The sequence below is a fragment of the Syngnathus floridae genome, chromosome 1, assembly GCF_059516105.1.
Source record: "Syngnathus floridae isolate MCC-2025c chromosome 1, RoL_Sflo_1.0, whole genome shotgun sequence".
Taxonomy (NCBI): domain Eukaryota; kingdom Metazoa; phylum Chordata; class Actinopteri; order Syngnathiformes; family Syngnathidae; genus Syngnathus; species Syngnathus floridae.
In genome coordinates, this window is record NC_142413.1 from 20697233 (window position 1) to 20722975 (window position 25743).

Consider the following 25743-nt stretch of genomic DNA (forward strand, 5'->3'; position numbering starts at 1 on the left):
TGGAGTCAACTATAGGGGTCTAAAGGAATTGACTCTGTGTGTGTGTGTGTGTGTGTGTGTGTATGTGTGTGTGCGCGCGTGTGTGTGTGTGTATGTAAGCAATTTGTTTTCTTACCTGTAGATGCCAAAGCATCATCTTGCAGTTAGATGGTGTTATTTCTGTATCCACTACACAAACAAAAGTTTTGGAACACCATCTTAACCAATAATGAATGATAAGCATTAGTTCAACTGGATTAGTTAATGTTTTCCCTCTGAGCCTTCACTTCGTACTCAGTACCCACTAATGGCATTTGGTCCGCAGAGCAAAGGCACTGAGCAGGCGTGTATGGGTGAAGGAGCTCCAAGATGTAAGGTGGAGAAAAAAAAACTGAAAAAAAACTGAATCATAAAACAAAAGAAAAGGGCTGTCAGAGTTGGCGTTACATGGTCCCCCTTACTCCCTTATTTCAAGCTGAATCAGTGTGATCATTATTTTTGTCCATAATCGCCCAGCATGGAAGAAAATGAACTGTGCACAGCAAAGGCCTATGAATCAAGCCTCAGAACTGCAAGGTACTACTTCACCATACTGAACATGAACACATCATGATCCAAACCATGTACGACGGTGAGTTTCAAACTATGACCCAGCGAGGATACAATCTGCTCTCATGTTGGGTAGTCATGACGGACAATTTGGGCAGTCTCGGTATCCCACAAGTCCTAATGTATGAAGGAGGGAAGTCAATACGACCACCACATCAGAAGCGCATGTGCGCAGATAGGAGCGAATGGGAGATCAATAGCGTTGTTCAGCGCACGCTGTAATTTGATGGCACTGATCGATATTGAAGGCAGAGAGACCGCGTGCACATTTACAACTTTCATGCGAGACGGACGAGAGGCCGGTGTGCTTAATATGCTGGTGTTGACCGGGACTGTTTTATCTGTTAGGAAACGCCGGTTGTTTTGGAGACCTTTTAATTGTTATTCCACAGCTTGTTCAGTGCCACAAATTGTATTATCTACAATAACAATGTGCTTTAGCGCCGCACTGCAAATATGAGCTCAGCGCTGTGTTACCTCAAGTCATTAAAATACAAATCCTGTTTGAAAATAGATGGCATTTGTATACCTATAACACCTCCATTTGGACAAATGTGTTTCTGAAACAATATGAAACAAGATTACTGGGAAACTCAAAAGTATATCAAGTGAACAGGAACCTAAAACTGAATAAAAGGACTATTCAAGAGACACTTTGAAACACGACTCATGTTCACAGCTGATAGTAATCATACATACAGTAAGAGTCCACATTTTCATTCATTTGCTTTGGTTTTGGTTGGCAACAGAGTTCCAAATCAGCTCATCAGTTAACGCCCAGGTACTTGCATCCATAACCGGATTTTGGTTTTAATTTGGAAATTGCTTTTACTAGAGAGATGATAGTCTTTGAGGAAATACTGTACATAAGTAATGAGGTGCCACTGGACCCTCTAGGAGTGTATTAGTAAATGTGCCTTTTGTGCCAGTGGTATAAACGACCATTTTTAATAATATTTTGGTTGTGAGGAACTCAAACAAATATAGACATCTCAAATTTTGTACGAGACAAATTCTGTGTGAGACAATAAAAATCAGTCTCCACTCAGAATTCTTCTTTAATTACTATAATGACTCTGAAATGTGATCTTAGAAACACATTGTCGATTATTTTAGTTAAGGGCAATGCTGTAAATGACAAACTCCTTATTTTCACGGCAGTAGTTTGTACATCCTAATCTTCACTATCCAGCTGGTTTCAACAATGAAACAAAAACTAATCTCAAACACAAACAACCCCTACTGGAATAACAATACCTTGATGTTTCCTTCTGGTTAACTTACCTGTGAGTCACTGTCTCCCATCAACAAGCAACGATAGCCGAACAAAAGTACTTACTTCTGTTGCAGCATTCAGAGCTTCAGACATGAGTGTCTTCTACAATTTGTGGGTAAAGTCATTTGATCCATTATGCTTGAATCATCGGCAACTTAGTACAACAAACCAAAAATTGGCCTTACACACATTTCATTTCCATTCATAGTATGTCATGTATATTATCAACAAACGCCCTATAAGATCTTATGAAAAGGTTTGACACTCACACTGAGCAAGTATGCCTGACAGCGCAGTCTTGAATTTGTCTTTGGCCTCCTCCATCTCTTTCTCGTGTTGACTCTTCTCCGTCATCAGGCGACGAATGTGGCTGTTGGATGACTGGATCATGGAGTAGAAGTTGTTGGCGTTACGGCGGTTGACCTCGCCGCGCTCCAGCCACGTCAGCAGCACGCGAACCGCCTCTGCAAACTTGCCGTCGTCTAGTTAAAAAAGGCAGTCGCGTGTGAGCAAGACTGTTGCTAGGGAGAGGCTTAATCAACTTGTTTGCTGCCTAAAGAAAGCCATCACACCTCTGCTATCTGTGACATAAAAATGAATGTTCTTACCAGGGGTCTCAAACTCTAGTCCTCGGGGGCCGCATTCCTGCATGTTTCCCTCGTTAAACACACCTGATTCAAATGATCAGTTCATCCTCACGTTCTGCAGGAGCCTGATAATTGAATCAAGTGTGTTTAACAAGGAAAACTTGGAAAACATGTAGGAATGCGGCCCTCGAGGACTGGAGTTTGAGACCCCTGACCTACACCATTACACCATAGTAAAAAAAGGACACAACATATCAGCAGTCGATACAAAGAGCACCATGCCGGCCGACAAAAATGTTGGGAGGTTCTAGGGTTGCTTTCTGCTTTCAGGCCTGGATGACTTTCTGTGATTAATGGAACAATGAATTACGCTGTCATTCTACCCGTGAAAATCCAGGAAGGGACAGCGAGGAAGCGACTCATCACTTGATATCGCAAATGCTTGATTTCAACTGGTTCAGGGGGCAATTACTTTTTCACAGAGAGAGCCAGACAGATTCACAGTACTATATTTCTGCTATCTAAAATTAATACAGAATCACATTTAAAAAAAAAAAAAAAACAGACAATGGATTTTTGGGAATTAACAAGGGCCCAAATGGGCATGCTAACCTTTCAAATCAATATTTTTTCTCTTACTTTGATACGGAACAAAACATCCCTGAAGGTTTGAAAAGCGCTGTCAGGAAATATGAAACAAACCCATGGGGGTGACCTCAGCTACCTCAAAGTTATTGTGCTTAAAAAATAAATCAATAGGGTTCTTGGCTCTGATATAGGCCTGCAAGTTTGATGGAACTTGCAGTGTCAATGAGAAGAGCGAAGGGAGGCCTTGCGGAAAAGATGAAAAATGAAACAAAAAACACAGGTGACTGAGTGGAAGGCCGGCCTATGGGATGAAAGGAAAAACACAAGCATACACGTGACAAATGGCCTTACACAGAGAAGGAGGGGAGAAAAAGGTCATTTATAGACTGTCAGCTTGTAAAGTGCATCTGTGAGCTTGTTGCCATCAATAGCAAGGTTTGTTCTTTGGGAAGACAGGAAAAAGGGATTTGCTGCTGCCTTTTCCCCCCTCAGTTTCAGGGAAAGCTTCATTTCACAAGAGCCAGTACCAAGCGATTAAAAATAAATCATTGGCATTGGCCAAGAGAGGAGAGCCAAGAAAGACACAATGATGGAGAGCGGCTTTCAAGTGAAAGGGTGTTGTTCTGTTATCAGGTAGCCCGAGACTGAAAGAGAGCTGGAAGTGTCTGCCCTCATTAGGGAAACAAGTTTATTCAGCCAGAAACACAGAGAAGACACTTCAGGAGTGTGGAGCAGAAGAGACAGGCTTGGAAATGGCTCGCTTTAGTTGGTGATCAAACTTGATGGATTTAACTTGTTACTGTTCAAGATTGGAACCTCCAAAGGGGAACGACTCAAAAAATGGGCCACAATTTAGAGTTCATTCAGGTGAATGTGAATGGTTGACTCTGAACACAGCCATCGCCTTTTAAGAGTGTGTCAAGGTGGATGCAATCGTCATCAGTTCCAAACACCAGTCAGAATTAGAACAAAACTTGATGGCTTCTGCTAGAAAGAAAGTAAAGTCAGCAAAAGGCTGACTCAGCATGTGTAATATATTGAAACATTATAAATTTACTTTATTTGAGGTTAATTTGAGGCTCTTTAAATGGTGGCAGTTTTGTGCTGACTCGAGGGATGGCTCGTTAAATTGGAACACTTTCAAATGGTCCACTTAAAGTGGGTGTGCTAACTTGTGCAACTGCATTATCTCAGTTGTTTCCTCCCTCTTTCAAAAAGGGATATCGCTAAATTGAGTCGTGCAAGTTACAAGTCACAGTAAAATTTGAATCTTTGTCAATGTACAAAGATGTCAGAAACAATTTTGAAATGATTTATCTTGGTCTCATTTTTTTTACATCACAAAAACATGTAATTTGAACAGGGCTGTGTAGCCTTCATGACCACTGTATGTACGTATACGTACCTGTATTGCAATGTCTAATTAAATATTGCCTGTCTCAGAATATTCGGTATGAAGTATTCGGGCCACACTAAAAAAAAACCGAAAAAACAAAAAAAATAATAGCACTAGAAAAATTTAATCATTAGGAAGTGGGTACACAAATAGTTTGGAATACTATGCTAATACTATGCTAATACTATGCCATGATGATTGACAATATTTTGCAATCTCATGAGAATTAATTGGCATTTTATCTTGAGAAAAAAAAAGCGAGGCAGAATACTAAGCAAATAACGTCTTATTATGTGATTAAGTAAGCCCTGATTTCTTCATAAAAAAATGTGCAATTTCGTAATTATAAGTTAATTTAAATTTTTTATGAGGCATTATTTTCTTTAAAGCATGCATTTTTTGATACAAGGAAATAATCTGCGGAGGGTAATGGGTAAATTTCTGAGAATAAAGTCATACTTTCAGAAAAAAAAAAACATTACGAATACTACAAGAATGAAGTTGTTAGTGTATATTGTATTGTTCAGATATCTGTCGCTTTTGAAGCACAAACTTCTGTACAAATTGTGATCACAGGAATAAGAAGTCATACTTTTTCAGAAGACAACATCAGACTATTTTTATTCTTGTATGTCGGTTAAAAGTATAAAGTGCCTGAACATTGAATAAAGTTTTTGGAATGGTGCCATTTTAAACCTTGAACAGATTACTTCACTTAACATTATTTTCTGTGGGAAAAGTTGTTTTGAAATTAGCACAACTCTGAAGTCAACCAGCATCCTGAAACTGATTGGGTTTAATGTTGGAGGCTCCACAGCTTTTTTTATTTTATATTACACAATACAAACCTTTAATCTTGTCGCCCAGCTGGCTGCACTCGTGCTCTGAGAAGTGCACGATGGGGGGAGGCGAGGGCGGCCGTAGCCGGTCTTCCTCCATCTTGCGCCGGTGCCGCTCTTCTCTGGCCATCATGCGCTGGCGACACTCCCACTCGTAGAGGTCATCCCGGGCCTGGGCAAAGTCCACGTGGAGGCGGCCTGTGTCTTTTTTGTCCGTGCTGGAACCCAGACGGATCCGATAACCTTGAGAGACAACAGACGAGACCACAGCAACTCAAAATACAATGTCGTGGATAATATGAAGGACCAACAATCTGATGTAATTCCCCGCAGTGTTTTAGCGCAATGGTGCCAATAGCTGTCAACTATTGAGATGTTTACAAAAATGCACATTAAGGTTTGGAGCAGATATTTGACAGTAAAAAGCAACATTGTAGAGCAAGGGTGTCAAAAAGCGAAAGAGAGTGAAAGAAAGTGCCGCAGTCATGGTTGCTTGGATGGTGACGAAGACTTTTTGACACCTGTCGAATTTTTATACCCCATTCACATGAAAGAGAGACACCATTTTCTCAATGATGCCTTCAGACTTGTATGTATACCGCTATTTATAAATACACATATTTCGGGAAACCGCACAGCTCCTCATTGTAGATATATCATTCCGCTGAGTCGAACGATGAAACTGGAGACATGAAAGATGAAGAGACTCAGTCAATATTTTGTGCACCTTCCTCCTCACCCAATACAGCTCAGATTATCTTCCACAAATTGCGTTAGGGACATTTGAGACTATTGATTCTTACTGTCAGCCACCATCTTTGTTGCTTGTTGGCTACCTTTGTTTCAGAGCTTGTAGAGACTTAATAAGAAACACAGCAGATTGTATAGATATCAGATAGATGATTATAAAGTGTATAGAGAAAGTATTTATACAAGGAGTGTATGGGAGGTATACAACTTGTGTACAGAATAAAGGGTGAACATGCAGTGCAGCACGGGTCACCGACCTTTTTGAAACTGAGAGCTACTTCTTAGATACTGAATAATGTGAATTGCAACCACGTACTTGTGAAGTAACAAATTTGCTAGCTAAACGACCACTTCTATAGCATTCCTAGAAAATCACATCGCAAATTACCTGCATCGCAGGTAAATTATATTTATAAAAGGTACAATGGCTACTCATGTGGTCTTTGGGGACGACCTGGTTCCTTTGGGTACCATGTTGTTGACCCCTGCAGTATGGTAAATAGTGGGTGCACATGTGCCATCCCTAGGATATATCAAACTTCCTTTTTATTGTTGGTGCATGGCGTATCCAGATTTTTTTGTGCAGTCGGGTGTGTTGTTGAAGACACACGTCTGGCGGAATGAGGATTTGGTGGGAGAGCGTTTGAAGTTAAGCCTGCACGGACCACGTCTAAATACTGGCACAGGTTGTCTAACGCTACTTCCAGGCACAGGGAGCCAGATCGTGAGCTTTGCGGACATGTGCCTAGACGTCAGAAGCATTTCAGTGATAAATGAAGGCATCAAACCATCTGAAGCTTATAGTTCAATTCATTATGTCCTTTTCTGCCCAGAGATGTTCCCATGCAATGTATGAGGTAAATACACCTGCCTGTGAGCATCTACGAAATTATCAACATCTGGTCTAACCCACCTCTTTGCAGATTTACACCACTTGTAGCTCCAGATTTGCGCCAGTCACAAGAACATAGCCCATGTTGAAGGTGATTATAAATTACAGAAGGTGTTGTATAGCGACAAATAGAAGAGTAAACAATACATGCGTGGTGCATAAAGTTAACATCTTACATGGGGTACACAGTGTATGTAGGTACAGTGGCGTATAGGGGATATAGTTTGTGAACAGAGGATATATAAAAGGCATACTGTGGATAGAGTGCTGAAGGTGTACGGAGAGTGCATACAGCGATGTAAAGAATGTACGGAGGGTGTATGAAGACATCACAGAGCCTGCTCAAACTGTATACAGAGGGCGTACAGAGCTACATATCGCATAATGGTAAACAAAAGGTGTAAATATACAAGGTTGTATAAGTGCATACAGTGTGTTGAGTGGGCGTGTGTACAGAGTATATAGAGAGAGATCCAGTACAGTACAATATAGGATAAAACATCCAGAGAATTGGAGAGGATAAGGAGGTATCAGCAGACCGCCTGTGGTTCTTAACAATGACATGACATTAGTGATGACGTTAACTCTGCACATTAATTATTCATTTACGTTCAGTTTTCCCTCATGGTAACTCATGAATTTAGAAGTCCTTTTCCTGAGCAAATTCTTGTTGAAATGATTCAGAGTGTATTTTCATCCGGGTGCCCTCCAATAATACACTGCGATGGTGTCCAGTGTGTATGACTCACTCAATTCACATCACTAGAGACAGTAGAAGTGGCCGTGCCAGTGGTTTGTAATAGGGCAGGGATTGCACAAACAGGAAAAGAAATGAGCTCAAGGTCGGGGGCTTAAAGATAGGTCTGATGCGCAATATAGCAGTACTTCAATATTTCATGTCGGGAGATCTCAGTGTTCAGGCTGCAGTGTATGTGTAGTCTGTGTGTGTGCGCACTACTGTCTAATACATGAACTGGATCTCAACTTGACACACACAACAACCATACTCAAAGTCACATGACCACACCCATAAGGAAGCTTCAGGCTGTTTGCTGCCACTATCAGTTGAAGTGTACGGTTTGGGTAAATATAAAATAAAGCAAATGCAAATTAGACGTGTATTTTAAATAACCAGATAGCGTGACATGAAATAAGTCTCTTTAGCATAATGCCAACAAGAAATGCAAAAGACCATGGAAAAGACCATAGAAGGATTTACGAACAGAACTGTGTTGCAGTGATATAGTCGTTTAAGCAACAAATATTTTAACACAAACGCTGAAGCAACACAAGTTGACAGAATATCTAGCAATACTCAAAGCCATGTTTTTTTTATCCTCTGATAAAACCGACTAATATTATTGCAGCTTATAGTAATTTCATGTAAATGTGCAATTCTTATTGGGTTTTTTTTGTCTGCATTATCCTACCACTTGTGGTCGGTGGCTAAAAAAGTAGTATTTGGCATAAAGGAATATGTTTGAGTGCTATATCCAGATTCTTCTAAGATATTTGGATTATGGGGAGGAACCAATTTCAGCCAGGCTTGTTAGCGGAAGGTAAAGGAAATATTAGCAAGGCGTGAATTCCTCTTTTTTTGCTGTTTGGTGTTCGCTGTGAATAGGTTTACTCACTCACTGTGAGATGGTTTACAGTGGTGGTAATACTAGTAATCAGGAAATCCAGACAACTTCACCATCTGCATTAATTACATCAACGTTCTTTTCACGATCCAAAGCAAGCTAAAGTGCTGAAAAATGACGATCCCTTGGCTGACGTGTTTTTAATCATTTCAACTTCCTTGCGCCAACGCTCGATGAATCACACGTCAATAGTTTTGGAAGACAGATGGTGTGGGATACTACAATACCCATGAGTCTCGGCTCGCGTTGCTGTGCAGAGGCAGGTGTGAATCAGCATTGCGGCAAATAGGCTCTTTATGTCCCAGCTGGTAAATTTAGGATCTGCAGCCACGATAAGTCATGTGTGGTGTCATCCTTGCTGAATGAATCAGACGTTGATCCATAATCTCGGACGATTCTTGCGAGTTACTCATCATCGAGTCAACGACCTTGACAACACCGGGTGCCAATTAGAAGTAGTTTATTGGACTGGAAGCTTTCATCTGTCTACTTATTTCCATCTATCCACCCATGGATTGTTCTCAATCATTCAGGTTTACATTCACATCAATGGAAAATTGATGGTACGTGAAGAAATGGTCTACAAACTATGCTAGTTCAAGAGATTGACTATATATGCAATTAAACATTAGGTTTCTTTTCAAACATTTATTCGGACACAATTTTTATTTAATTTATACGTGCAATAAATTTGAATAATTAATTAAGCACTTGAAAATTGTTAAATCATGGATATTTTGTTTTCATCCAGCAGTATCTAGATTACTTTCAGGCAGTATTTTAGAATATTTATGTAACTACAGGTAACTTTTAGGGAATATTCTAAAAGCATTTAGGTAACGTTTTGGGTCCATTCTTGTAGATTTATTAATGCTTATCTCTTTGAAGTACTCATACATACAGAAAGTAAAAGCACCAATTTTCACTCTTGATAGAGGCATTAGTTCACCAATAAATTACATTTGGCAATTAGTGGAGCAGATCAACCCGCAGATGTGACCAAACACATGGAGCCTCCCTGTGTGTCTTAGTAAAGATCTATGCACCATACAGCTTAAGTAATGCACCCCATTGTGGGTCAATACCTGATCAACCATTGTGATTAACCATCAATCAATCAAATAGAGATGCACTGATAATGATATCAGTGCAATTGTTGATATATTAGTACCAATCGATCACAGAAAGATGAATGAATGCAAGACTCATCTGTCAACTAAAACAGTGCATGATTGCATTACTCATGTGTCAACAAAAATAGTTGGATCAGTTTTGAGGAAACTATGATGTTCACACTTGAAGCCATCATTATGGATTTTTAAAAGGTCGGGAAATGCAACGTTTCCATCAATCGATGGCGGAAAAAAATTGCCGCCAACAATAATGGCAAGGCTGACAAATGTTCCTTACCAGACAGGAAAAGGGCTTTGTCCACCGTGAACTCCTCTGCGAATCGAATATGGCAGAAGTTCTTCTTGCTTTTTCGAATGGCCGTGATATCGCCGCACTGTCCGAACACCTCCATGATGAGCTGTTCGTTGGCATTCTCAGGCAGGCCGCCGACAAACACTGTCTTACAACCAGGAGGACGCTCTCTAGTTGCTGGAGGCGGGAGATCTGTTGGTTGTAAAAGAAAGGCTGGACTGACAACTGGAGATGGGAATAGTAAACAATCAATTTTCCCCCTTTCACGGGAGTACAAACCAATTAATCATTTATTCCGAGCAAGAACATTGCGTGAAGATTAAACTGTTGAGACAACTTTGGCAGGCAATAAAATCCAAGTCACAACAGCATTTTACTATTGAAAGCAGGGAAGGGAGCAGTAGCGACAATTGAAAAATACTAAATAATTTAATACTATGTGCTTGAAACACCAACATCTGAATAATGTCTCTTCTATCGGGCTCAATAAAAAGATGTTCAAAAGCTGCAATACATCAAACTGAAGAGGGGAAAAAAGTGATAGCCTACATTGTAATTCAAAAGCACAACAAAAATCCATTAAGGCGTTCAAGGAAAATTTTTAAAGAGGAAACAAAAACAGCAAATACCAAAGAAAACAATCTAAATTATCCAGTTCTTGTCACATATTGCCATCAAAAGCCAAAGACATGAATAGTTATGACTTGGGAGCAATGGCTTCTTGAGTGTATTTGTAAGATTAATGCAACGAGTTAAACATCCCATGCATGAAAATGAACCACGTTTAAAGCCCGTCCGCACGGCAGCAATCACTTATCCAAAGCAGACGAGTGTTGACGGATCTCCACTCCAACAAATCAGCCACAGTCGATGTGATTGGAGGAGTGGACGACGGGAGAATCGGATAATCAAAGGCACGTCAAGGATGCTTTTCGTTCTCTCGCGAAAGCTTTGCGGGCTTTCAGACAACCGGATTTGAAAACTTTTTAAAGAACAGCAACCCCTAATTGCATTCGAGGGTGTTCCTTCATTTGCATCATTGTCGACAGACAAAACTCATTTTAAAAGCTTTAAATTTGTTATTCGGTAGGTTTTACTCTCATTGATGGAAACTTTCACAAAAATTAGGTAATGGCCTTTTCCCACTGCTTGGTACCTAGTCAGCTTGACACATTCATTATTATTGCTCTTCCATCTGCAAAATCGAGTATTGTTATTCTGTGTCGATATGTTGCTGCACCATTTGTGTGCAAATATTAAAGGCTGACAACACAATGACAAGGAAGTGTGGTTGTTTGTAAGAGACAACATGCAACTCTCTGTTTGATGTTCAGTTTGACAGATTTGGACTAACTCATATAGAGATGACTTTTTATATTATGAAAATTAGGTCAAACGGGGAGGCAAAGGGATCTACATGTGTTGGGCCAGACTGAGAAAAGGTAAGATGAAAGTCAGGAGAAAGTAGGTAATGCACAGCGACGGTGAGGTTATTCACAGCGAGGAGATGGAGGAGGAAAATGAACCTTCAATGGGAGGGGGGTGGGGGATGGGGGGTTAACGCTCAGCTAAAGGTCAGTCAGAGGGGACGCTGTGTGAGCAGTTAAGACAAAGGAGGGCTGATGGAAACCATATGCAATGCTTTTCCATGGACACTAAGCACCTGCACGTAGTTTGTTTCATTACAGCGTTTCTTGTGCTACCAGTCATTTTTGAAATGATACGATACCAAAATACCGTGGGAAATTCTTCATGTCACAATTAAGGAGGAACGATGCAGTCAAAGCAAAGTGCTGCACTCATTTCATGCTCTGTTTATTTTCCTCATTTTGTTTTGTGCACGCATAAAACCCTCTCCACGACGTACATTTAACACTTATTTACGGCACGGATTTCCTCCTTTTCTGAGATTCGGTTGCTCAACAGTAATTGTGCTTCCACACAAAGGGAAAAAATATCAAGTGTATTAAGTATCAAGTTTGGCAATATACAAGCATACCGATACCGTTCAGATAATAGTACGCAAATAGAGGCTATTTTTCGATGAAAATTGTGTGCGTATCTCGTAATGTACATAAACAGTGATGTCGCAATTTCGTTTTATAATTGTGATGAAAATGTGTTTTATGTAATAAGATGTTAAAACACAAAAACAAACTTGTTGGACTTCTCCACTCAAATACAACACTTTACAGATGACCAACTATTGATTACTGACATTTTAACACCTCAAACCATGGACTGGATGCAGGCTGGACATCTCTGTTTGCCAGCTGAGGTGAGGTCATCATTCATTTTAAAGAGCAGAATTTGCATTCGGGCATTGTGGTGTCATGTCATGTCTGTGTTTGCGCCTTAAAGTATCTCAACACAGCTGCCATGGCTGCTACTCCAGGGAGGTAAAAGCATATCGGTGTTGTAGTATCAGAGCATTTTTACGCGCGTTGTAGCATCAGCGCCAATACCAACACTGGTATTGGTCCAAACACAATTATTTCCCTAAATATTGTCGTCGGTCATTTCAGCTGCCATGCTGAATTGAAGCAAGGGTATCTATATCTATAATCCTGGCAAAAACATACAAGCAGATTTTTCCTGATTGGAGGTAATTTATCTTGATTAGTGCAATCCATTCCGCCAAATTGGAAAATTAAACCCGAACATGTCTTAGACAGGTGGTGTCATTCTATCCCATCCAAATATTTGAGAGGCATTATACGACAGGTCAATATTATACCATGGACCCAATTCCCAGTCCTTAAAGTTACATTCCCCAGACACCCAGAATTCTTGCTTTTCAATCTTAGGTAAGATGTTAAACCCATCCGGGATTTCCAGGAGGATTCCAGGACACATTTCTCCTGATACATTCCAACCGGCTCAATTAAATGTTAAAGAGCTGCCATTCGCTCACAAGAATGTCCCAAGATGAACTCAGACTCTGATGCGACCCTCAATCATGAGCTCTGAGAGCACAGAGATGAGAAACCGGCAATGACTTACAACAAAAGTTCTGCAGATCCAATTGAACCGCTGGACGCTGCGGTATGCATTTAAAGTACGGATCTACGGAACTCAAACAATCCAACCACGAGCTGTATATCAAGACTGTTACAGTTTATTATCGTCAATATATTACTCCTGCTGATTTGAGTGGGGTATTTGCATATTCACAAGGGTTCTGCTTTGCAAATATCTCATTGTTATTCAAGGAGAAAGGAATTCTGCAGTCCCACCTTGAAATAAATGCTTGTAATAACGAAAGGGGATTTGCTGCAGTTTGCCAAGGTGACTCCAGATCATCTAGTTTAACGATTTGTGATATTTGCGGCCCAGCCTGCTAGAGCTACTTCTGGAACTTCTTGTAGCGAGGAAGAATTTCTTGCTGTTATATTTTGGTGAGGAGGTGTATAAAGGTGAAACCTTCATAAAAATGATCAGTATGCAGAAAGATAAAAATCAAGAACTGATGCAAACTGGATGAAAGAAGTGGTGTAATTTCCCGGAGCATGAAAATGGAAAAAACATGGCGGCGTGGAAACAGGACAAATTCTACCACCAACTGTTGTTACAGATGGCGTTGTCTCCACATCAAGTAAGCTACAGCCCAGGGATCCCATTTACAACATTCAGGACACCACACTATAATTCAGCTGTGAGGCTGTTTACGTGCCTTGATAGGTGCTGCTGTTTTGAGAAACAACAGAGTTCAAATGGCCTTAGCAATGTTTTAATCACTTGTTAGAAATTGTAACTTAGAATTATTAAATGCATTCTCTGTTAATTTAGGGAATATTTTTTGTCAGTGTGAGGATGATAAAATAGACCTTGTCCACCCCCCAATATTGTATTATCATTCTGTATTAGCACAGTAGGGGTGTAACAAAATCAACTTGAATTGGGAATTCAGTTATTATTTATCTTAACCATGAGTTTAATTGAACCATCCGTGCTGCCTAAGAGTGAGAGTAACGTGAGAGCAAAAACGTGTCTTTTTTGACGCAAATCAAGTCTATCATCTGTTTCTCTAGATGTCGGCTTCTTGGTCGGCTCACCGGGAGATTAAGTGCTTTACGTGACATATTGTGAGATGTGATGAGAGCCGGGGACAGAAGGCGAGAGGAAAAATAGAAAATGGGACCTGAAAAAAAAGTCCATAATCAGTGATAAATAAAACAGCATAGAGGTCCAAAATAGACTCTGGCTTGAGGCAGCATAATGGTTGTTTTATACAGGAAAAGCCAGACTTTAATAAATCACCTTTTCCCACTACCACATATAGTACTTCCAAAAGCAGTTTACCATTACGCCACAATGTGTTTATTTAGCTAAACCCTCAAATGTGACACCACCTTTTATCTCCTTGAAGACGACAATAAGTTTCGATGAGCAAACTTTTCTTCAGAAAATGAGCCAAGGTGCTAACCAGTGACAGCGCTGCCGTTGCGAGGTGGAAGGGAGATAAATCGGGCTTTTCACTTGTAGTCTGACTAAACAAACGAGACCTGAAAATATCACACGGTTGCTTTTATGTGTGACTGTGAACCCTCATTATGGGCTGACTTGATGCTAAGAGAACAGCAGCACACGTTTTATCTCTTAGAATAACTGCTTAAGTCAGAACTGAACCCACTTTCTTTTTCCCCTTGCATTGGAAGGCTAAATATTCACTCACATCCACAGAAAATGCTCTCAACTAGGTCTCCGCGAAACTGCATTTGCCTCCCAAAAAAGAAAAATAAATTTAGAAAATATAGTATTTCTGCTCACGAAAAATCTAAATAATTTATTACCAATTGTTATTGAGATTTAATTTGTGGTTATGAGCTGGACGTAAGAAGGCAGACTAGCAGTGACAACAAAGGTGTGACGATAACCGTAATAGCAAAAAACAGGAATAATATGCAACATAGGAAAGGGTCTGTCTGCTCAGTAACACAATCAGATATCAATTTACATCCACAAATGATTTGAAATGATTCTAATGTAAGTTGCAAGTGTGACTCACACATAGTGGCTAATGACTAGAATGAAAATAACCGCAGAGACTTGACATATTTTACGGGCTTATTTGTTATTAGCTTATACTCATTCGACCCTGTGAAATACGAATTATATTAACGCAGTTTAGCCTATGGCGGTTGTTTGAATATTTTCATCATAGATATGTGTAAACTGCATGTGTGCACCAAAGTGCCCCTTTCCAAGGTAAAAACAACAGATGTCAGCCATGTGACAATATTTCAAATATGTGATGGATTTGAATAAAAATTATGTCATAATCAATAAAATTACATAATAAAAGTACATTTACGTCAACTATGCAATGTGAATAATATGATGAAGAATCAGTACTTGGTGGTCAAATTTAATGCTCAACATTGTCATATTTGCATAGACTCTGATGCTTTTTGCTTTTTCATCGTCTTAATCGTAAAACTGACTACAGAAACTGTGCAGAGGTGCAGTAAGGTCATTGCATGACTTACTGGGGTTGGGGGGAAAGAGGGTGCAGCTCTTGCAGTGGATGATCTCCTTGACGACGGGCACGTCGTGCGACAGGGGTGCAGGCACCATGCCCAGGCCGGGCATCAAGGGGTTGATAGGAGTGATCCCGGCCATCATCCCGAGGCTGGGGTCAAAGTCTGCAATGAAGGAAGACGCCAGGATCAGCTCTTGCAGCAATTTCTCACACAGTGACACTTCATCATATATTGATCATATTTTTCTTCACAGTTTAAAAAATTCATTGTGAATTGATTGTGTGGTTATTCCAATTCATGACTTAATAATGCGGTAAACAATATACATGATTAAAATGTTAGCTTGGTAAGTCCCTTGCGTGACACCTTTGACTGTTGCAGTTAGAAGTACTATTTTCTTCTCTACAACTACAATAATAAACATGATAACTAGTTATTTCAAGTCACCTCTGACTGTCAGAATAAATGGAGCAGTATTATTTTCAACAGTCATTTTATTTTAACACAACCAAATTCGATTGTGCATGTATACTTACTGCTATGCACAGTGAGTGCATAAAACATTTGGCTAACAACTACCACAATTGCTGTTTTGGTACCTCTTCAAATAAGCTTGTTTAGTGCGACAGTCGTTACTTCCAACAATCATCTGGATTGTCATTTCATTTTACATTATATAGTATAATTAGGTTTCTTGTGACCATAAGAGGGCCGTGAATGCTTTGAAAGAAAACAAATAATGTGTAAAAACATTTATTTCATCATCATTCCAAATTTGATATTTGGTATTCAAATAGAATTTTTTTTCATTTTTCATTTTTTTTATTTTGTTTGAGAAAATAACATCACATGCATGTAAAATGTATTTGAAATTAAATATATATGTAAGTCAATAAATGTATTCTTCATACATTGTTTATTATTTTCATACAGATTAATTTACTTGTGAAATAATTTTGAAACATTTGTGGAAAAAACGAATTTCTATTCAAATGTCATGCACTTTTCATAGCATGGGTTTAGCAGTATTGTGACAGATATATTCTAGGACTTCAACGATAACATTTTTACTATTTGGACCATACAATGGCAAATATATCGCTGCCATTTCCAAGCAGACTCATTTGGATGAGCAGTAAATCCCATGCAGGCCAAGTTACATAATATATAGCACTAAATGGAAATAGAGCCTATAATTCCTTAAAAATGAAGGGAGTGGGAGAATAGAGGCATTAGCACATTAAAGGTGCAGACTTGGAATAGATCCCTGGAGCCAGAGAGGATGTAATAAATACGCAAGTTATAAAACAAGCTGCAATAATGAGTGGAGAGAAATAGAGTCGTTTGCAAATTGTATCAGGCAACGGTGCTTTGCCAATAAATCCCTTTGAATTGAATCGAAAGAGACCCAACTTACATGGAGGGAATGCTGCAAACTATATTTATATACATATTATCGAGCAGGAAGCAAAAGTGCAACGAGGCAATGCGTCGCACCACCTTGAGGAAGGTGCGCCGCGTCCGTGCATAACATTTGCTGGTGTCATTCAATAAGAGCGCTGCGCTGTGCGGCGGCTAATAAAGTTGATTTCCTCCCAGTGAGGTTCCTCATTTACATTTGTGTGGTAAAGCTCCAGGTTATGTTTCATCACCAGCATACTATTACGATTGTTATTATTCCCTCACTCCTTATTACGAGATGCCAAATTTATTTTCAAGAGATGTTTATACAGCCTTCCAACAGACATAGCAGGTTGTAATTTACTGAATGTTAAGTATTAATCACGCTGAATTGTTCAGTTTTTGCATTAATATGATATGTAAATTAATACATTGCTATTCCCTCTGAAATTATGAATGCTGAAAAAAGAAATGCTTTTAAATTTTACAAGCGAGTACATCGAAACACATCATAGTATTACCCAACTGTCATCACAAAGCACAATATTTGCACTCGCTAAATATGAGATGAATAATTGATAGAGAAATAAACAATTTTGTTGGATAATGGATGGATGGATAGTTATTATAACATTGACTGGAATTCAGTTTGAAGAATACCTTCCAAATGTAATATAGTCCCATCTAAAAGTATTACGACAGCAAGGTCAATTTCATTGCTTTTTTTTTTTGCATATTGAAGACTTTCAGTTTTCCAAACAAAAGATGAATATCATGCAAAAGTTCAGAATTGCAGTTTTCATTTCATGGTATTTACATCACGATGTGTTAAACAACTCAGGATAGGGCACCTGTTGTCTGAAGCCACCAACTTTCCCAGTAAGCAAATGTTTTAGAACAGACATTAAATTTGTAGTTTTTTACAGTTCTTCATCATCATCATCATCATAACAAACCAAGTTTATCCGTTTAGGCGATTAATCAAGGAAATCAGTAGAATAATTAATTTTAAAATCCGACAGCTGCAGCCATTGTACACGTAAACATATTTGTACACACACAAAAAACTGCAAACATCAAATGTAATGTCAAGACTACATAATACTAAACAGAAGTGAAACACAGCGGTTGCTGACGGGCTTCCTTCAATATGATGCTGTCAGTGATGGATTTTTGCAACCTATGATGGCATTGCAAAAGAGAAGCTTATCTTTGCGTTGGTGGAGAAGATCACAGGTACATTCAAAGAGGTTTTCCTATGGAGCCGCACAAACCAAAAGTAGAAGAAAGCTTACGACAGGGTTCGCCCACGATGCAACATATGTGTCTGATCATGTCTTTTTACATGTCTTATCTTTGCATTTCAGACTGCGCATTCTTTTGTTCCCCTGACAACATCTTCCTCTTGCACGACTGACTGCGTTTTATCAAGATCTCGACGATGCGCATCTTTTGACCACTCGTTCTACTGACTGTTTGTTTGCTCAACATAATTACAATTGGAGCAGCTCATCGATCACATGTAAAATATGAAAAGATTCACACAAGGCTCCCGGCCAGAAATGTTCCACGTGCCTCCCACTCATTTCTCCTCGTCTATTCCTGACGTAAGCGCTCCTCTGAACAGGTGGCGGTCGGGAAGACATGGGCGCTTTCTGTATAATATTCTTTAATGAGGCGAGATGCCCTTGCCACCTGGACCACCAGCAGAGATTGCAATATGCTTCTCTCAATCTCTGACACCTTCGTTGGATTTCTATACAAACACGCTAGCCTTCATTTTTTCTCCTCCTGCTTGCAACCAGCAGCAGAAATGCTCAAAGAAAGTTATTTCAGCTTGCTGATCTTCTCTAAAAGGAAACTACTTGACCCTTTTCTTACCTTCTTGATCTCGTAGCTTTTACCTCCAAGCTAAGGAATGAAATACACTATTTCCATCAAGTCCTAAAGCTTAGTTGAGTTTCACATTGTTCGCTCTGGGACACTTTAAATCTTGATCTAGCTTAATGTATGACTCCAAAGCAGGTGGTCATAGAATCACATAATACTGTATTGTACAATGCATATAGAACCCTTTGGGACTTCTCCTCAATTAGCATCTCAAAGATTAACCAGGCGTGCGGTTTTTTTTTTTATCTTATTGCATTTTATGTAGTGTGTTGAACTCTGTCAGAGCAATTTGTGAACACATATTTTTCAGATGTGCTATATAAATGAATATTTACCATGACACTCATCTTTAGGTTTCTTTCTTTCAGTTTATCAAGATGACCACAGCCCAATTGATACTCTTTCCAATTGTATTTTCGAAATAAAGTCCTGGACGGCAGATCATTTATTACAGCTCATCAAGAACAGAACTGATAGTTATTGGTCCTGGAACTCGAGACAGTGAGAGGGAGAGTAAAAAAAATCTCAAAATTACAAAAACTTTGTTTTACACAATCATACAAAGTTAAAAAGTGACTCAGAGCTAAATTTTAATCCATAGTTAATAACAGTGACAGCTTTATTTCACAACTACAAAAAACATTGCAAGAGTCCTCCTGTTTTGCTCTCTTGAGAAAACCCAGGGGTGCTAATGCACGCTTTTATCTCCAGCCGTATTGATTACAGCAACACTTCTCTTTTCTAGTCTTTCTAAAAAAAAAAAAAAAAACTATGAATAGCTTACAATTACTGCAGGATCCAGCAACCCGTTTGCTGACGAAGAGAGGGAGAGCACATTATAATGTTTTTAGAGGCCCTGCATTAGCACTGTGTGTTTCACGATCAATTTTAAGGGTCTTTCATTAATCTATAAAACCATTCATGGTCTTGGTCTCTCTTAGTGAGCAAATATTCTCTGAACTTATTGATCACCACAGAGCCACAGGTGCTTTTGATACCGGCCTGTTAGTAATATGCCGACTCAGAGCTAAGACCCACGGGGAGGCGTTGTTCCAAGTACACGGCATTCGTCTCGAAGGAGCCTACCAGAGTGTTTATATTTTTTAAAAGAGTAATTTGCATTTTATAGCATGTTTCAGAAATATGTACAATATTTGGTACAAACATAGAAAGAAAATATGACACCTAACGAAACCAAAATGTAGTACCGTAATTTGTTGACTATAAGTCGCGTCTTTTTTTTGTTTGGGGGGTGGGCGACTTATAATGAGGAGTGACTTATATGTGAATTTTTTCAAAAATTTAAAAAAATAAATAAATAAATCAAAATGTGAAACCGCGATAAACGAACCGCGAGGTAGCAAGGGATTACTGTAATTTGAATTTCAAGTGACGTCAGCAGCGCGGCGCGGCACAGCGTGGTGCGGCGGTTGTTTACAAAAAGGACAAAGACTGATCATGGGATGACGAAGATGACGAAGGGCCCCACGTACTACCGGCATCATTCGCGGCTTTGATTCTAAGTGACACGGAGGACGAAGAGTTTGAAGGATTTAAGGATTTTGAGTGAAACAGAAGGTTTGAAAAACTATTATGGCTTTTACGCACGCCCGGTCCTCCTCTATGGAGCTCTTTCACCTTCGTGGATAGAAGGCGGGGGCCGGCGCTCGGCCGGGTGGCTGTCCGGGGATAGTGGATGGGGCTCGGTCATAGCTTTTACGCACGCCCGGTCCTATTCTATGGCTCTCTCTTCCACCTCTGTGGCTGGAAGTCCACGCCGCCACACGCCTGGAAGTTTGTTTTGTTGAATAAAGAGCCGTTTACCAAACCCACATCTTTCCTTGTACTTTAACACTACAATATAGTTATATACTAGATCTGTGGAATAACGACGAGGCTGACGTCAGGGCGCACGCGCAGCGTTGTTGACAAAGGACAAAAAATTTGATCAATGGATTTAATGATTTAGAGTGCACAGATGGTTTGATAATATTATTGCCTATATAATAGTTACCGTAATTTCCGGACTATAAGCCGCGACTTTTTTCCAAAATTTTGGACCCTGCGGCTTATAGTCAGGTGCGGCTTATATGAGATTTTTTTCGTGATTTTTGTGATGACTTGATCACTTTTACTCTTAACACTATTATATACAGTAAAAGCTACAAAACAAACTGACATATAACTCGTTTTCAAATCAGACGAGTAAAAACTGGTCAAATATTTAAAAAAAAAGATATTATTAAAAGTGAAGACAATTTGCAGTTCTAGTAATGACACACGAATTTGATGCACAATTTGTCTTCGCGGGCCACATAGAATGATGTGGCGGGCCGTATCTGGCCCCCGGGCCTTGAGTTTGACACCTGTGCTCTAAACCCTTTCTCTTACTCTGCCATGTGACTCAGAGATTACACAAAGCAGTGGCGCTGTTTGGACTATCTGCATTGTATTAAAACCCAATCAATCAGCATTTAAATTCAATTCTTCTGACATTTTGCTCACCAAAAACAAGTTGTAATGAATGTGAACTTTTAATGCATTTTATTCAGAAGGTTACTTTGAACCTTAAACGGCGGTGCGGCGTACTTATGGCTTTTTACGGCCTCCGGCCTCCAGGGGGCGTTCTAGCAGGAATCAAGAGCGAGACAGGCGAAGAAGAGATAATGCGCCGAAGAAGACGCGATAGTTTGTGTTTACAACATTTCGCGCATCACGCAGAACGTGATCAAGACAGATATTACTGAAAGGAAGCTTTTATACACAAACTGTCATTATGGGGGACAAAAGAAATGCATATGATGCCGCTTTTAAGCCAAAGGCAGTCGATGTTGAGGACATTGTGTTGTGTCTACTCTGGAGCGTATTTATGGATTTTTACGGCCTCCAGGGGGCTCTCTAGCAGGAAGCAAGAGCGAGACAGACGAAGAAGAGATAATGCGCCGAAGAAGACATGGTAGTTTGTGTTTTGATCGTCTCGCGCATCACGCACACATCCACACTCGCACTCACACAAAGAAGAGACAGAACGAGATCAAGACGGACATTACTGAAAGGAAGCTTTTATACACAAACCGTCATTATGGGGGACAAAAGAAATGCATATGATGCCGCTTTTAAGCTATACGTGTCGCTCGCTAGTTTAATGTAATTTAGCGCTTCGTGCATGAATAAGATTTGCATGAACAGACCCTCTTCACACTCGAAGAAATGCATAAAAGCGACGACGAAAGAGAGACTGAGAAAGTGTGAGGCGAAGGATATCTAACGCTATTCCAATCGGACACTAAGGAGGAAGACTTCGATGGTTTCAGTGCACAGGAGGAAGATGAAGACGGCTCTTTTTTTACATTTACTGGTATGTTTTTTTTAACCAGCCCTGTTAGTGCTGTGCTACCGTGTTGCTGCTGTGTTGCTGCTGTGTTACCGCTGCGTCTCAGTGACTTTGCTGTGTTACTTTCGTGTTGCTGCGGTATTACTGCCGCGTCACAGGCAGTGTTTGGAAAGAAATGTTAAGGTATGTTATTAAAGCTTTAAAAAAACTTTCTGTGTCCAGTCTTTCTTTGCTAATAACTCGCGTGCACACTTCTGCGTTGCTGCGGTACTACTGCTGCGTCACAGGCAATGTTTAGAAAGACATGTTCAAGTATGTTATTAAAACGTTAAAAAGGCTTTCTATGTCCTGTCTTTCTTTGTAAAAAACTCCGGTGTGGCTTATATAAGAAAAAAACTGAAATATCCCTGAATTTAGCTGGTGCGGCTTATAATCCGGTGCGGTTTATAGTCCAGCAATTACGGTATTTGATATCTAATTTATATATCTTTATATGGGCCCTTGTGGAATATTTTGAAGTGCAAGTGTCGTCAGCGGCGCGCACCCATTGTTGACAAAGGACGATCGGTGGATTTAATGAATTGGAGTGACACAGATGGTTTTATAAACGTGTTATTTATGAAACAGTTTTTTTTAATAACTCTGAATGTTACGTCAGGCCCGTTCTCAGCTCTTCGTTTGTGTTTATGTCACGTTAGCATACCTATCGTTTAGCCTGTTGTTGCTCGTTCATGTCTGTTCTTGGTGCTGGATTTTGTCGAATAAATTTCCCCCATAATGCGACTTGTACTCCGGAGCGACTTATATGTTTTTTGTCACGTTATTGTGCTTTTTATGGCTAATGCGACCTATATTCCGAAGCGACTTTTAGTCCGAAAATTACGGTACATTACCTATTTCTGAAAAAACGAGTAGTCACTTCCCTGCTGTTTTGCGCTTTGTCAAATTGCATAAGAGCGGAAACAATCGGATATTAGTCATGTTATCAGCCTTTGTAAAACCACAATGTAACTTGAAAAATGTAACCGGCTCTTGCCTAGTGCTGTGTAGAGAAAGAATTGATGACGGATGGGAAAAGTTGGGGTACCCCGTAAACTCAGTCGGCAGTCAATAAAAGGGCCCTCTTTGAAAACAAACCATAAGTGAAAGACAAGCAGAAACAAATTAGCAAGTAGCCAGAAGCATAAACATGTTACTGTGCCTTGTCCACTATGGGTAGGTCAGGAGCTTTCAACTATTGAGTAAGTTTACTTACTACATTTTAGTTCATAATGGCTGACCTGTCATTATGTTTTATTTTTTATTTTTACATCTATCCATGTTTTTGCACCATAAAGAATAAATTAACATCCATCCATCCGTCCGTCCGTCCGTCCGTCCGTCCGTCCGTCCGTCCGTCCATCCATCCATCCATCCATCCATCCCATCCCATCCCATCCCATCCCATCCCATCCCATCCCATCCCATCCCATCCCATCCCATCCCATCCCATCGTCATAAATGAGCTTGAGTCAATTGACGCAGACTTTGGGTGAGAGGTAAGGTACACCCTGGTCAGTCAATCACAGGGCTCATTTAAATAACCAATCATTCACAACCACCCACATGCACACCCATGAAAAGTGGAGTTTTCAATTAACTCCAGATTAGATCCTAGAACCCCAGAACAGTGGCACCTACAAAGTCCCAGAATGGTTACATTGGACCTTAAGTAAGACATATTTCATGATGATGACAGTTTGTGCCAAGGAAGAAATAAATTCACTTTACGACTTTGTCAAGCACTGCCTTTTTCCAGCTGGTACTCGTAGCAAAGGAAAGCCAAAAACCTGTCGTCATACTTTGAAGTCCTCATCATTTTTTACAATAGGTATCCAAATAAATTGCCTGAAGTACTCAAGTGGATTAAAGTGTATTGCTTGATGGAAATAACCTAAAACACTCTTCATGAAAGGGAAGGGGTGTCATGAATGCCATCCTAGCATCCCTATACCCAACCATCCAATTCTATTTTCCAGCATACAGACGGTGAATATGCAAGTCTTTGCCTCTCCACTCTGTCCGCCTCCACACACAGCCTAAACCTCTTGGCACATTTCCAACGTAGCTTCCAGGCAGTCAGCAGAAAGGGACACTGCAGTCCATCCAAGGATGGGAAATGCGCTTACGGCAAAGCAATGACCTCCCAGATAATGTGTGATGTTAATCCAGGTGAGTGACAAAAAAAAAACGCACATTGTGCTCCTCATTCATTTTCAGGAACGACAATCGGCTGATGCGTCATGAGGTTCAACATATATTTCACTACAGTATGAGTGAGTGTATTTTTTGTGTGTGTGCGGGCACAGTGGGGCGGGGATGAGGACTTGTAGGATGCAGCAGACAAAGGAGTAGTTGTTTATTCAAAGAACAACCGTTATCCCCGGAGTCTCCTTATCTTGTCTCCGCAGTGCATTTGAGCAGAAGTATGTGAATCTAAATGAAGCTTGATAAATTTGCAAATGTATTTGTGCAAAAATGAAAATACTTCTGCAACGGAGAAAGGGAGTGATTTTGCCTACACATCTCAGAAATCATCATTTCTGTGAAAACAGGCGCTTCATTTTAACATGCAATACAGCTAGCTAGTTTGGATATGGCCAGGGTTAAATGTGGACTTCCTGATCGTACTAGATACCCAATGGCAGGGACTTGTGGGATCTCACAGGAGTCCATTCTGAGTCCCCTTTTCTTCAATCTTTACATGCTGCCCTTTGGCTAGTAATACTAAGTATTAACAACTTTTACATTCTTACTGACAGCAGATGAATATGGAACTCTGTCACTGCTTCTAACAGCACTGTGCTGATGATAAACAACTTTTTTTCCCTCAACTTATTAAAAGCCTGAAATCATCACTTATAATATTTGATCATGGTTCTGACGTGAAACCTATATATACTCAGTGACATTGGTTGCCCACATTTGTCACTCTTAACTTTTAAAGATACACATGCTAATCTTAGTTTGCTCTGCTGCTGTGCCTTAGCTCTGGACATTGCTGTATTGTATTCCACAGGGCTCGCTTTGCTCTCAGTTTCCCAATGAACAAAATGTAAATGTAACAGGAAAGGTCTTCCTCAGATATCCAGAATCGCTGTCACTCACCAAATGAAGCACCATCAACAATGACAACGTTCTTGGTTGTTCAAGGTATGCCTTGAAGCTGATTCAGTTGCTGATAGCAGTCCTTTTCTCAACAAGTAAAGGAATCCTTAAATGACCCTTGGATACAAAGCCTGCAGTATAGAAATGGCCATCTGGTTCTACTTGAAGTCTGAATGTGCTTCAGTGAACACAGGGTAAATAATGAGGACTGCTCCTGGAAGAGGATATGCTCTCTATGTCAGATGTCATAGTAGATGTTGGAACCAGAAGTTGCCTTCTGCTGAACCTATTACCAGTTATACATCCTAAGATTTGAGGGGTATGACATTCCTAGGGATTTTTCATGTAGCATTGCGCTCTATCGGCCAATTGTTTGTCATTGCAATGGAAATTTTATTATTTACCACATTACTATATTCATGATAAGATTAACTGCAGTATAACTGCATTTTATTTTAGAATTGATTTTCAATTCACCATGTTGACAAAGTTACGTATTAGTAA

At 39.9% G+C, this 25743-nt stretch overlaps 1 protein-coding gene across 8 annotated transcripts in view; it reads right to left on the minus strand.

The window, feature by feature from the left end:
• enox2 (ecto-NOX disulfide-thiol exchanger 2) overlaps positions 1 to 25743 on the minus strand; it is a 152915-nt gene that overhangs the window by 18581 nt on the left and 108591 nt on the right. For all 8 annotated transcript variants that reach the window (XM_088385240.1, XM_088385262.1, XM_088385247.1 and 5 more), the window contains 4 exons: positions 15474 to 15629; positions 9970 to 10176; positions 5284 to 5517; positions 2134 to 2346 (listed from right to left, as the gene is read on the minus strand). In XM_088385240.1, coding sequence (XP_088241366.1) covers positions 2134 to 2346; positions 5284 to 5517; positions 9970 to 10176; positions 15474 to 15629 — 810 coding nt within the window. The remainder of the gene's footprint in view (positions 1 to 2133; positions 2347 to 5283; positions 5518 to 9969; positions 10177 to 15473; positions 15630 to 25743) is intronic.